Source organism: Mustelus asterias, chromosome 11, assembly GCF_964213995.1.
Source record: "Mustelus asterias chromosome 11, sMusAst1.hap1.1, whole genome shotgun sequence".
Lineage (NCBI taxonomy): Eukaryota > Metazoa > Chordata > Chondrichthyes > Carcharhiniformes > Triakidae > Mustelus > Mustelus asterias.
This window is the reverse complement of record NC_135811.1, coordinates 110,291,064-110,303,281: the sequence shown is the minus strand read 5'-3', so window position 1 is coordinate 110,303,281 and position 12,218 is coordinate 110,291,064. Positions and strand designations below refer to the sequence as shown.

Below are 12,218 nucleotides of genomic sequence, written 5' to 3'. Positions count from 1 at the left end.
TCGGTCAGTCTGTGTCGGTCAGTCCATCCTGAGCTGTCTTGGTCAGACTGTGTTGGTCAGTCTGTCTCGGTCAGTCTGTCCTGAGTTGTGTCGGTCAGTCTGTGTCGGTCAGTCCATCCTGAGCTGTCTTGGTCAGACTGTGTTGGTAAGTCTGTGTCGGTCAGTCTGTCCTGAGCCGTGTCGGTCAGTCTGTGTCGGTCAGTCTGTGTCGGTCAGTCCACTCTGACGCTGATCTTTGCTAATTGGCGGTTCTGCTTTGTACCATTGATACAGAGAGTGATACATCTGTCCGGAGAGAAGATGCTGCGATCGGATGAAGTGACCGAGAGATACCAGCTCTTCAACCCTCAGGCTTACCTTCAGAACAACTATCTGCCTCCTCGAGCCAACTTTGAGAGAGAAGACTGTGTCGTTCCCTGGAAACTCCGCTGCTTTGCATCCTCATTCTCAACAGGTCAGTGACCGGGGTGTGGGTCAGTGCAGAGTGACCGGGGTGTGGGTCAGTGCAGAGTGACCGGAGTGTGGGTCAGTGTAGAGTGACCAGTGTGTGGGTCAGTGTAGAGTGACCAGGGTGTGGGTCAGTGTAGAGTGACCAGGGTGTGGGTCAGTGTAGAGTGACCGGGGTGTGGGTCAGTGTGACTGAGATGTGGGTCAGTGTAGAGTGACCAGGGTGTGGGTCAGTGCAGTGGCCGGGGTGTGGGTCAGTGTGACTGAGGTGTGGGTCAGTGTAGAGTGACCAGGGTGTGGGTCAGTGCAGTGGCCGGGGTGTGGGTCAGTGTGACTGAGGTGTGGGTCAGTGTAGAGTGACCAGGGTGTGGGTCAGCATAGAGTGACCAGGGTGTGGGTCAGTGTAGAGTGACCAGGGTGTGGGTCAGCGTAGAGTGACCAGGGTGTGGGTCAGTGTAGAGTGACCGGGGTGTGGGTCAGTGTAGAGTGACCAGGGTGTGGGTCAGTGTAGAGTGGCCGGGGTGTGGGTCAGTGTAGAGTGGCCGGGGTGTGGGTCAGTGCAGAGTGATCGGGGTGTGGGTCAGTGCAGAGTGACCGGGGTGTGGGTCAGTGTAGAGTGACTGGGGTGTGGGTCAGTGTAGAGTGATCGGGGTGTGGGTCAGTGCAGAGTGACCAGGGTGTGGGTCAGTGCAGAGTGACCGGGGTGTGGGACAGTGCAGAGTGACCGGGGTGTGTGTCAGTGTAGAGTGACCGGGGTGTGGGTCAGTGTAGAGTGACCGGGGTGTGGGTCAGTGCAGAGTGACCGGGGTGTGGGTCAGTGCAGAGTGACCGGACTGTGGGTCAGTGTAGAGTGACCAGGGTGTGGGTCAGTGTAGAGTGACCGGGGTGTGGGTCAGTGCAGAGTGACCGGGGTGTGGGTCAGTGCAGAGTGACCGGGGTGTGGGTCAGTGCAGAGTGACCGGGGTGTGGGTCAGTGCAGAGTGACTGGGGTGTGGGACAGTGTAGAGTGACTGTGGTGTGGGTCAGAGTGACCGGGGTGTAGGTCAGTGCAGAGTGACCGGGGTGTGGGTCAGTGTTGAGTGACCGGGGTGTGGGTCAGTGCAGAGTGACCGGGGTGTGGGTCAGTGTAGAGTGACTGGGGTGTGGGTCAGTGTAGAGTGACCGGGGTGTGGGTCAGTGCAGAGTGACCGGGGTGTGGGTCAGTGCAGAGTGACCGGGGTGTGGGTCAGTGTAGAGTGACCGGGGTGTGGGTCAGTGCAGAGTGACCAGGGTGTGTGTCAGTGCAGAGTGACCGCGGTGTGGGTCAGTGCAGAGTGACCGGGGTGTGGGTCAGTGCAGAGTGACCGGGGTGTGGGTCAGTGCAGAGTGACCGGGCTGTGGGTCAGTGTAGAGTGACCAGGGTGTGGGTCAGTGCAGAGTGACCAGGGTGTGGGTCAGTGTAGAGTGACCGGGGTGTGGGTCAGTGCAGAGTGACCGGGCTGTGGGTCAGTGTAGAGTGACCGGGGTGTGGGTCAGTGCAGAGTGACCGGGCTGTGGGTCAGTGTAGAGTGACCAGGGTGTGGGTCAGTGCAGAGTGACCAGGGTGTGGGTCTGTGTTGAGTGACCGGGGTGTGGGTCAGTGAAGAGTGACCGGGGTGTGGGTCAGTGCAGAATGACCAGGGTGTGGGTCAGTGCAGAGTGACCGGGGTGTGTGTCAGTGTAGAGTGACCGGGGTGTGGGTCAGTGCAGAGTGACCGGGGTGTGGGTCAGTGTAGAGTGACCGGGGTGTGGGTCAGTGCAGAGTGACCGGGGTGTGTGTCAGTGTAGAGTGACCGGGGTGTGGGTCAGTGTAGAGTGACCGGGGTGTGGGTCAGTGTAGAGTGACCGGGGTGTGGGTCAGTGCAGAGTGACCGGGGTGTGGGTCAGTGCAGAGTGATCGGGGTGTGGGTCAGTGCAGAGTGACCAGGGTGTGGGTCAGTGCAGAGTGACCAGGGTGTGGGTCAGTGCAGAGTGACCGGGGTGTGGGTCAGTGCAGAGTGACCAGGGTGTGGGTCAGTGCAGAGTGACCGGGGTGTGGGTCAGTGTGTGTGCTGGTAAATCTCAGCAGTTCTGCTTGTGTCTGTCGGCAGAGAAACAATGTTAATGTTTCAGGTCCAATGTGACTCTCTCGGAGCTGTCGAGGTTTAGTTTTTATTGTCCGCGTGCTGTTGAAAATGGACTGGTCAGTGGCAGCATTGACCAAGCTTCTCCCAATCACAGAACGTTATGGCATGGGAGGCCATTTGGCCCATTGTGCCTGCAACCGCTCTGTAGACAAGTATTACACATTAGTGCCATTCCCCTGCCTTTTCCCCAAGCCTCTGCACATTAATTCTATTTAAATAATCATCTCATACCTTCCCGAATACCTTGATTGAAGCTGCCTCCACTACACCTCTGGACAGCCCATCCCAGACCACAATAACCTGCTGTGTGGGAAAAGTTTCTTCACACCTCAAATTTGTATCTTTTGCAAAATCACTTTAAATCTGTGCCCTCTCATTCTCGATCCTTGTACGAGTGGGTTCAGTTTCTCCCGATCGACTCTGTCCAGCCCCCTCATAATTTTGAACATCTCTATCAAATCTCCTTTCAGCTTTCTCTCCAAGGAGAACAGCCACAATCTCTCCAATCTCCCCTCACCACTGAAGTTTCTCATCCCTGGAACCATTCTTGGAAAACTCTTCTACTCTCTCTCCAATGTGTTCACATCCTTCCTACAGTGTGGCTCCCAGAACAGTACACAACATTCCAGCTGAGGTCTAACTAGTGTCTTGTATAAGTGCAGCATCATTTCCTTGTTCTTGTACTCTGTGCCTGTCTTAATAAAGCCCTGAATACGATATGCTTTATTAACTGCTCTCTCCACCTGTCCTGTCACCCTAACCCTAATGCACAGTTACACCCAGCTCCCTCTGCTCCTGCCCTTTTAGAATGTTACCCTTTTTGTAATATTGTCTCTCCACGTTATTCCTAACAAAATGCATCACCTCTCACTGCTCCACATTGAACTTCATCTGCCACCTATCTGCCCACTGACCAACTGGTCTATGTCCTTTTCAAGTTCTACACTGTCCTCAGTTTACAATACTTCCAAGTTTTGTGTGATCCATAAACTTTGAAACTGTCCCCTGCAAACCTAAATCATTAACATACATCAGGATGAGCAGGAGTCCCAATACCGACCCCTGGAAAACACCTCTACAAACCTTCTTCGAGCCTGAAATATATCCATTGACCATTACTCTCTGTCTTCTATCATCAGCCAATTTTGTATCCACCTTGCTACTATCCATTTAGCCATAACTATAACTTCTCTCACAAGTCTGTTGTGTGGCACTGTATCGAATGTCTTCTGAAAGTCCACGTGGATCACATCAACAGCATTATCTTCATCAACGCTATGTTATCTCCTCAAAAAAACTTATTAGTAAAAACTAGTTAGTTAAACCCAATTTAAAAATCCATGCTGGCTCTTCCTAATCAACCCACATTTTTCTATGCGATTGAATAGTTGTTTCTAGAAGCTTGCCCACCACTGATGTTAACATGACTGGCCTGTAATTGCTGGGATTGTCCTTACAACATTTTATGAAAAAGGGTGTTACATTTGCAAGAAGCCATTCAGCCCATCGAGTCTGCATTGATTCTCCCAAAGAGCATCCCACCCTGGCCGTCCCCTCCGCCCTATCCCCACGCTTTTATCATGGCTAATCTACCTCGCCTATACATCTTTGGAGTGTGGGAGGGAACTGGAGCACCCGGAGGAAACCCACGCAGACACGGGGAGAATGTGCAAACTCCACACAGTCACCTAAGACCGGAATTGAACCCGGGTCCATGGGGCTGTGAGACAGCAGTGCTAACCACTGTACTGTTTGGCTTCCAGTCTTTTTATAATCCCTCTTCACCTCGGGGGAGGGGATCAAAGCGACGTGACTGAGAGTGAGGAAGGTAGCTCGCAAACAGAGAAGGGTTATAGGCAGTGCAAGAGGGCAGGTGGACTGGGAACAGAGAAGGGGAGAGGTCAGACCATAGGATTGAGAGGTGTCTACTCTAATGCCAGGAGTATAGTGAATAAACAACTAGCTAAAGGAGGAGGGGGCTTGGGAGATGTTAGTAGCGCTTCAACAAACCGGGTCCAGATAAAGGCTGGCATAAAGACACTTTGCCTGAATGCACGAAGCATTCGAAACAAAGTAAATGAGTTGATGGCACAAATCCATACAAATGAATATGATCTAGTGTCCATCACAGAAACGTGGTTGCAGGGTGACCGGGACTGGGAACTGAATATACAGGGTTATCAGGCATTTAGGAAGGATAGACAGGTAGAAAAAGGAGGTGGGGTAGCTTTGTTAATAAAGGATAATATCAGGACGGTAGTGAGAGACGACATAGGCTCCAAGGAGCAAAACGTGGAATCGTTGTGGGTGGAGATAAGGAATAGTAGGGGGAGAAAGACACTGGTAGGCGTGGTCTATAGGCCCCCAAATAATAACTTAGAGGTGGGGAGGGCTATAAACAAGCAAATAATGGATGCGTGCAAAAGTGGAACGGCAATTATCATGGGGGATTTTAACCTACATACTGATTGGTCGACTCAAATTGGACGTGGAGGGCTTGAGGAAGAGTTCTTGGAATGCTGTCGGGATTGTTTCATTGAACAGTATGTTACAGAACCTACGAGAGAGCGAGCTATCTTGGATCTGGTTCTGTGCAATGAGACAGGTAGGATTAAGGATCTTCTTGTGAAGGATCCTCTTGGGATGAGTGATCATAATATGGTGGAATTTCTGATACAGATGGAGGGTGAGAAAGTAGGGTCCCAAACCAGTGTCCTCTGCTTGAACAGAGGGGAGTACGATAGGATGAGGGTGGAATTGGCTAATGTAGACTGGGCGAGCAGACTGGTAGGTAGGACAGCTGAGGAACAGTGGAGGATTTTTAAGGAGATTTTTTTAAGTACTCAGCAAAAATATATTCCGGTGATAAAGAAGGACTGTAAGAAAAAGGATAACCGGACGTGGATAACGAAGGAAATAAAGGAGAGTATTAAAATAAAATCAGATGCGTACAGAGTGGCCAAAAATAGTGGAGAATTAGTGGATTGGGAAAGCTTTAAAGAAAAACAAAGAACGACTAAGAAAGCCATTAAGAAAGGAAAGATAGATTATGAAACTAAACTAGCTCAAAATATAAAAAATGATAGTAAAAGTTTTTACAAGTATATAAAAAGGAATAGAGTGGCTAGAGTGAATGTTGGACCCTTGGAAGATGAGAGGGGGGATTTAATAGTGGAAAACGAGGAAATGGCTGAGACTTTAAATAAGTTCTTTGTGTCGGTCTTCACGGTGGAAGACACAAATAGTTTGCCGAATATTAGAGATCGAGAGTTGGTGGGAGGGGAGGTCCTTAATACAATTACTGTTACTAAGGAGGTGGTGCTTGGTAGACTAATAGGACTGAAGGTAGACAAGTCCCCGGGCCCGGATGGAATGCATCCCAGGGTACTGAAAGAAATGGCTGAGGTAATAGCAGATGCGTTAGTAGTAATTTATCAAAATTCGCTGGACTCTGGGGTAGTGCCGGCTGACTGGAAAACAGCTACTGTTACGCCACTGTTTAAAAAAGGGAGTAGACAAAAGGCGGGTAATTACAGGCCGGTTAGCTTAACGTCCGTAGTTGGGAAGATGCTAGAGTCCATTATTAAAGAGGAAATAACAGAGCACCTGAATAAGAATGGTTTGATCAAGCAGACGCAGCATGGATTCATGAAGGGAAAGTCGTGTTCGACGAATCTACTGGACTTTTATGAAGATGTCACTAGTGCGGTTGACAGAGGGGAACCAGTGGATGTGGTGTTTTTAGATTTCCAGAAGGTGTTTGATAAGGTGCCTCACAAAAGGTTGCTGCAGAAGATTGGGGTACACGGAGTTAGGGGTAAGGTGTTGGCGTGGATTGGGGATTGGCTATCTAACAGGAAGCAGAGAGTTGGGATAAATGGGTGCTTTTCTGGTTGGCAGTTGGTGACCAGTGGCGTGCCGCAGGGATCGATGCTGGGGCCTCAGTTGTTTACCATTTACATAGATGATCTGGAGGAGGGGACTGAATCTAGGGTATTCAAGTTTGCTGATGACACGAAGGTGAGTGGGAAAGCGAATTGCGTGGAGGACGCGGAAAGTCTGCAGAGAGATTTGGAGAGGCTGAGCGAGTGGGCGAGGATCTGGCAGATGGAATATAATGTTAGCAAATGTGAGGTTATCCACTTTGGAAGAAATAATAGTAAATTGGAATATTATTTAAATGGAGAAAAATTACATCGTGCGACTGTGCAGAGGGACCTGGGGGTCCTTGTGCACGAATCGCAAAAACTCAGTCTGCAGGTGCAGCAGGTGATCAAGAAGGCGAATGGAATGTTGGCCTTTATCGCGAGGGGGATAGAATATAAAAGCAGGGAGGTCTTGCTGCAACTGTACAAGGCACTGGTGAGGCCGCAACTGGAGTACTGTGTGCAGTTTTGGTCCCCTTATTTGCGAAAGGATATATTGGCCTTGGAGGGAGTGCAGAGAAGGTTCACCAGGTTGATAGCGGAGATGAGGGGTGTAGCTTATGAGGAGAGATTAAACAGATTGGGTCTGTACTCGTTGGAGTTTAGAAGGATGAGGGGTGATCTTATAGAGACATATAAGATAATGAAGGGGCTGGATAGGGTAGAGGTGGAGAGATTCTTTCCACTTAGAAGGGAAACCAGAACTAGAGGGCACAGCCTCAAAATAAGGGGGGGCCGGTTCAGAACAGAGTTGAGGAGGAACTTCTTCTCTCAGAGGGTAGTGAATCTCTGGAATTCTCTGCCCATTGAAGTGGTGGAGGCTTCCTCGTTGAATATGTTTAAATCACGGGTAGATAGTTTTCTGATCGATAAGGGAATTAGGGGATATGGGGAGCAGGCGGGTAAGTGGAACTGATTCGCTTCAGATCAGCCATGATCTTGTTGAATGGCGGGGCAGGCTCGAAGGGCCAGATGGCCTACTCCTGCTCCTATTTCTTATGTTCTTATGTTCTAATGAGCTTTTCTCACCTTCCCTCTGAAGCTTTCATCTTCCTCTTGGTTCTCAGTGGTATTTTCTACCTGACGCCTGCCAGAAGCACAGACTTTCTTCATTATCATCATTTCTATCTGTCATCCAGGCAGCTCGAAATTTATTTTGACTACTTTTCCATTCAAAGGGATTATACCCTGAACATGTCCAAGTCATTTCATTTTTGAAGGGAATCCATTGTTCAGCTACAGTTTTTCCCGCTAACCTTTCGTTCCCATTTAACCGGCCCAGTTACATACTTGTGGCCTTGCATGTGACTCCCCCACCCCCACCCTCCCTCCAATTGGTCCTGCTCCTGAGTTCTCTGTCCTATTAATACATGGACAGCTTACAGAAAATGAGGAGTTTGTCTGGACCAGTTGGAGTCAATGCTGACCTGTGAGAAGATTCTTTTGTCCAATGTTTGTGTTTGTAGACTGTACCTTGTCTACTGACCATATCTGGCTCTCTTGTGTGTGTGTGTGTGGAGGGATGGGGGTGAGGATTAGGCTGTGCCAGAGGTGGGGTATGGGTGGACAGGAGAGGCTATCGCAAAGTAAAGGTGATGTCCATTTGCAAGCTCAATACTTGGAAATGAAGAATAAGGAGCCATTCAGTTAGGTGTTGGCTGATCTGTACCTCAATTCCACTTTCTGCCTTTTCTCCATATCTGATCCAAATATCTAAATATTAATTATCGTTGCCTCAGAATGTGGTGGACCTGCCATTCAAGTGAAGACAAATTATCCTAAATTAGGCCAGGACCTAAAATCAGGATCATTTAGGTATGCTTTGAGGGAACAGTTGCGATTTGGTTTTACTTCAGCCTGGCTTACCTGTGGGGAGGGGGTTATGCAGTGTTGAAACTGTACATTATGTTTACACTGAAACTGTGCCTCTGCTACACCACAGGTGAAATTCATGGCCACACTCTGCTGGACATTGGGTCTGGCCCCACTCTGTACCAAGTCATCAGCGCCTGCGACTTCTTCAACAACATTGTGATGTCTGATTATTTAGAGGTGAATCGGGAGGAGTTACAGAAATGGCTGCGAGGAGAGACCGGAGCCTTCGACTGGAGCCCCTACGTCAAATATGTGTGCGGCCTGGAGGGGAAGAGGTAAATGTGTACGTTACTCCCCAGGGTCAGGGGCAGTACCCAGGATAGGTCAATGCAATCAGTCTGTAATGGGCTAAAGAGAGATTGGTCATTTAACAATTGACCAGTGAGGGCGGGTCAGTGAGGGAGGGGTCAGTGAGGGACAGGTCTGTGTGGGGTCAGTGCGGGATGGGTCAGTGTGGGAATGGTCCGTGTGGGGTAGGCTGCGGCAGTGTGGGGTGTGTTGGGTCAGTGTGGGGTGTGTTGGGTCAGTGTGGGGTGTATTGGGTCAGTGTGGGGTGTGTTGGGTCAGTGTGGGGTGTGTTGGGTCAGTGTGGGGTGTGTTGGGTCAGTGTGGGGTGTGTTGGGTCAGTGTGGGGTGTGTTGGGTCAGTGTGGGGTGTGTTGGGTCAGTGTGGGGTGTGTTGGGTCAGTGTGGGGTGTGTTGGGTCAGTGTGGGTGTGTTGGGTCAGTGTGGGGTGTGTTGGGTCAGTGTGGGGTGTGTTGGGTCAGTGTGGGGTGTGTTGGGTCAGTGTGGGGTGTGTTGGGTCAGTGTGGGTGTGTTGGGTCAGTGTGGGGTGTGTTGGGTCAGTGTGGGTGTGTTGGGTCAGTGTGGGTGTGTTGGGTCAGTGTGGGGTGTGTTGGGTCAGTGAGGGATGGGTCAATGAGAGGTCAGTGAGGGACAGGTCAATGAGGAATCAATGAGGGACGGGTCAGTATGGGGTCAGTGAGGGACAGGTCAGTGTTGGGGCAGTGAGGAACAGGTCAGTATTGGGCAGTGTGGGAGTCAGTGAGGGACGGGTCAGTGTGGGGGTCAGTGTGGGACGGGTCAGTGTGGGATGGGTCAGTGATTGGTCAGTAATGGTGATGATCTTCTCTGCAGTGACCAGTGGGAGGAAAAGGAGCAGAGACTACGGGAAAGAATTAAAGATGTCTGTCACTGCGACATCACGCAGCCAAACCCTCTGCATCCCAAAGTGCTGGATCCTGTCGATGCCATCAGCACCACTTTCTGTCTGGAGTCTGTCTGTCCAGATAAGAAATCACTGGAGAAATCTCTGGCCAACATCACCACCCTCCTGAAATCAGGGGGCTTTCTCCTGATGATTGGGGCACTGGGTGAATCTTATTACCTGGCTGGTGAAGTGAAACTCAGTGTTGTTCCTCTGGATGAAGATTACGTGAGGGAGGCAGTCAGTAAATCTGGTTATAGAATCTGTGTCTTCAAAACCTACCACATGCCGGCGGAGCTGAAAATCGGGGTTGATGATGTGCGTGGAGTTTTCTATCTCCAAGCACAGAAACTCTGATCTGCATGTTTGTAAATTTACTGTCAGAGGTTTCACTCACATTCCGTCCGAAATTATGTAAAATCTTACACAGTGAAGCTGAGAGAAACAGAGAGCTGACCCTGGGATTAGATAGTCACGGTGACAGGGCACCTACCCGAAAGTAAAATCCATCAATCCATGAGTTATTGTCACTCTGCTTGTGAACTGACGCTTCTACAATTTTAATTTGTTAAATTCTTGGCTATTCCCAGGAGCAACAAATAAACAATGCTGAATTCTGAGCAGTGTTTGATATCATTGTTTAGGAGCTAAAACGACAGCAGCATGAACAGACTGTCCACAATGCAAGAGTTTAGCAAGCATGGCCCAACACTCCCAGGATGTGTACCTGTTAGATGCTGTAATCATGTCTAACAAGTAGATCCATGTGAAGAGGTACATTTAATGATTAGATAGATCTGTGCATATCAGACACAATGCAACATGTGTTCTTGGCATGTGAATAATGATGTTTGTGTTTGAGGCATATGTATAGAAAGAAGCCAACAGTCCGAGAGCAATCCCGTTAACCCCATTCCCCTGTTCTTTCCTCAGATTCCTGCACTTTATCCACATTCCAGCATTTAACTGATTCCCTTTTGAAGGTTACCATTGATTTTTTTTTATTCTCTCAAGGGATGTGGGTGTTGCTGGCTAGACCTGTATCTATTGCCCATCCCTAATTGCCCTTGAAAATGGGGTGGTGAGGTACCCTCTTGAACGGCTGCAGTCCATGTGGTGTGGGTACACCCACAGTGCCGTTAGGGAGGGAGTTCCAGGATTTTGACCCAGCCACAGAATCTGCAACGGCCATCCTATTTGGCAGCGCATCCCAAATCCTCACCACTCACTGAGCAAAATCATTTTCCTCATATTGCCGCCCCGAATTCTCTTGCCTCAAACACGAGGTTCCTGGACACCAGTCACTAGAGACAGGTGCCCTTTATTTATCCAATCAAACCACTTTGAGCCTCAATCGAATCTTGCTTGCCCGAAAACAACCCCAGCTTGTCTGGTCTTCTCCATGTAACTGTAATCGCGCATCTCCGGAAACATTCCAGTTCATCAATTCTCAAACATTTCCAAATCCCTCACATCCTTTCCTGACACTGTGACTCTGGATAGATGTAACATATTTGCGATACATTCTCAGTGCATTTGTGATCTCCAGTTTGTTCGTACGGTTTATTTATCCAATTGTTAAGCTACAACCTTTTCATTTTTTGTGTAAAAGGTGACAGGTGAAAGATGTCAAATTAAACATCACCAATAAACATAGCTAAAATATGAAGCCATCTGGAGAATTTGTTCCCGGGTCTAGGAGACAGATCGTAACAAAGAACAGCACTTTCCTCCAAATTAGAAGCTTTTCATTTTTCATCAGGAGACACTAATAAGGACTACATCAAACTCCAGGTACACAGAGCAGGGCTGTGTAATACACTGGGAAACACAGAGCAGGGCTGTGTAAGACACTGGGAAACACAGAGCAGGGCTGTGTAATACACTGGGAAACACAGAGCAGGGCTGTGTAATACACTGGGAAACACAGAGCAGGGCTGTGTAATACACTGGGAAACACAGAGCAGGGCTGTGTAATACACTGGGAAACAGAGCAGGGCTGTGTAAGACACTGGGAAACACAGAGCAGGGCTGTGTAATACACTGGGAAACACAGAGCAGGGCTGTGTAATACACTGGGAAACACAGAGCAGGGCTGTGTAATACACTGGGAAACACAGAGCAGGGCTGTGTAAGACACTGGGAAACACAGAGCAGGGCTGTGTAAGACACTGGGAAACACAGAGCAGGGCTGTGTAAGACACTGGGAAACACAGAGCAGGGCTGTTAGACACTGGGAAACACAGAGCAGGGCTGTGTAAGACACTGGGAAACACAGAGCAGGGCTGTGTAATACACTGGGAAACACAGAGCAGGGCTGTGTAATACACTGGGAAACGTGGAACAGGGCTGTGTAAGACACTGGGAAACACAGAGCAGGGCTGTGTAAGACACTGGGAAACGTGGAACAGGGCTGCATACTACACTGGGAAACACAGAGCAGGGCTGTGTAAAACACTGGGAAACACAGAGCAGGGCTGTGTAAGACACTGGGAAACACAGAGCAGGGCTGTGTAATACACTGGGAAACACAGAGCAGGGCTGTGTAAAACACTGGGAAACACAGAGCAGGGCTGTGTAAGACACTGGGAAACACGGAGCAGGGCTGTGTAATACACTG

The 12,218-nt window shown here is 49.4% G+C and overlaps 1 protein-coding gene across 1 annotated transcript; it reads left to right on the top strand.

Moving 5' to 3' along the window:
* The first annotated feature begins 205 nt into the window (after positions 1 to 205).
* pnmt (phenylethanolamine N-methyltransferase) lies at positions 206 to 11,265 on the top strand. Its single transcript, XM_078224275.1, has 3 exons — positions 206 to 454; positions 8,460 to 8,667; positions 9,529 to 11,265. The coding sequence occupies exons 1-3, from the start codon at positions 301 to 303 to the stop codon at positions 9,953 to 9,955; spliced, it is 789 nt and encodes a 262-aa protein (XP_078080401.1). The 5' UTR covers positions 206 to 300; the 3' UTR covers positions 9,956 to 11,265.
* Positions 11,266 to 12,218: the final 953 nt, after the last annotated feature.

Excerpts from the sequence above, each read along its gene's own strand:
- pnmt (XM_078224275.1), top strand. The coding sequence starts at position 301 with ATGCTGCGATCGGATGAAGTGACCGAGAGATACCAGCTCTTCAACCCT. Across the intron at positions 455-8,459 it reads TGCATCCTCATTCTCAACAG|GTGAAATTCATGGCCACACT; the intron begins GTCAGTGACCGG and ends GCTACACCACAG. Across the intron at positions 8,668-9,528 it reads TGCGGCCTGGAGGGGAAGAG|TGACCAGTGGGAGGAAAAGG; the intron begins GTAAATGTGTAC and ends TCTTCTCTGCAG.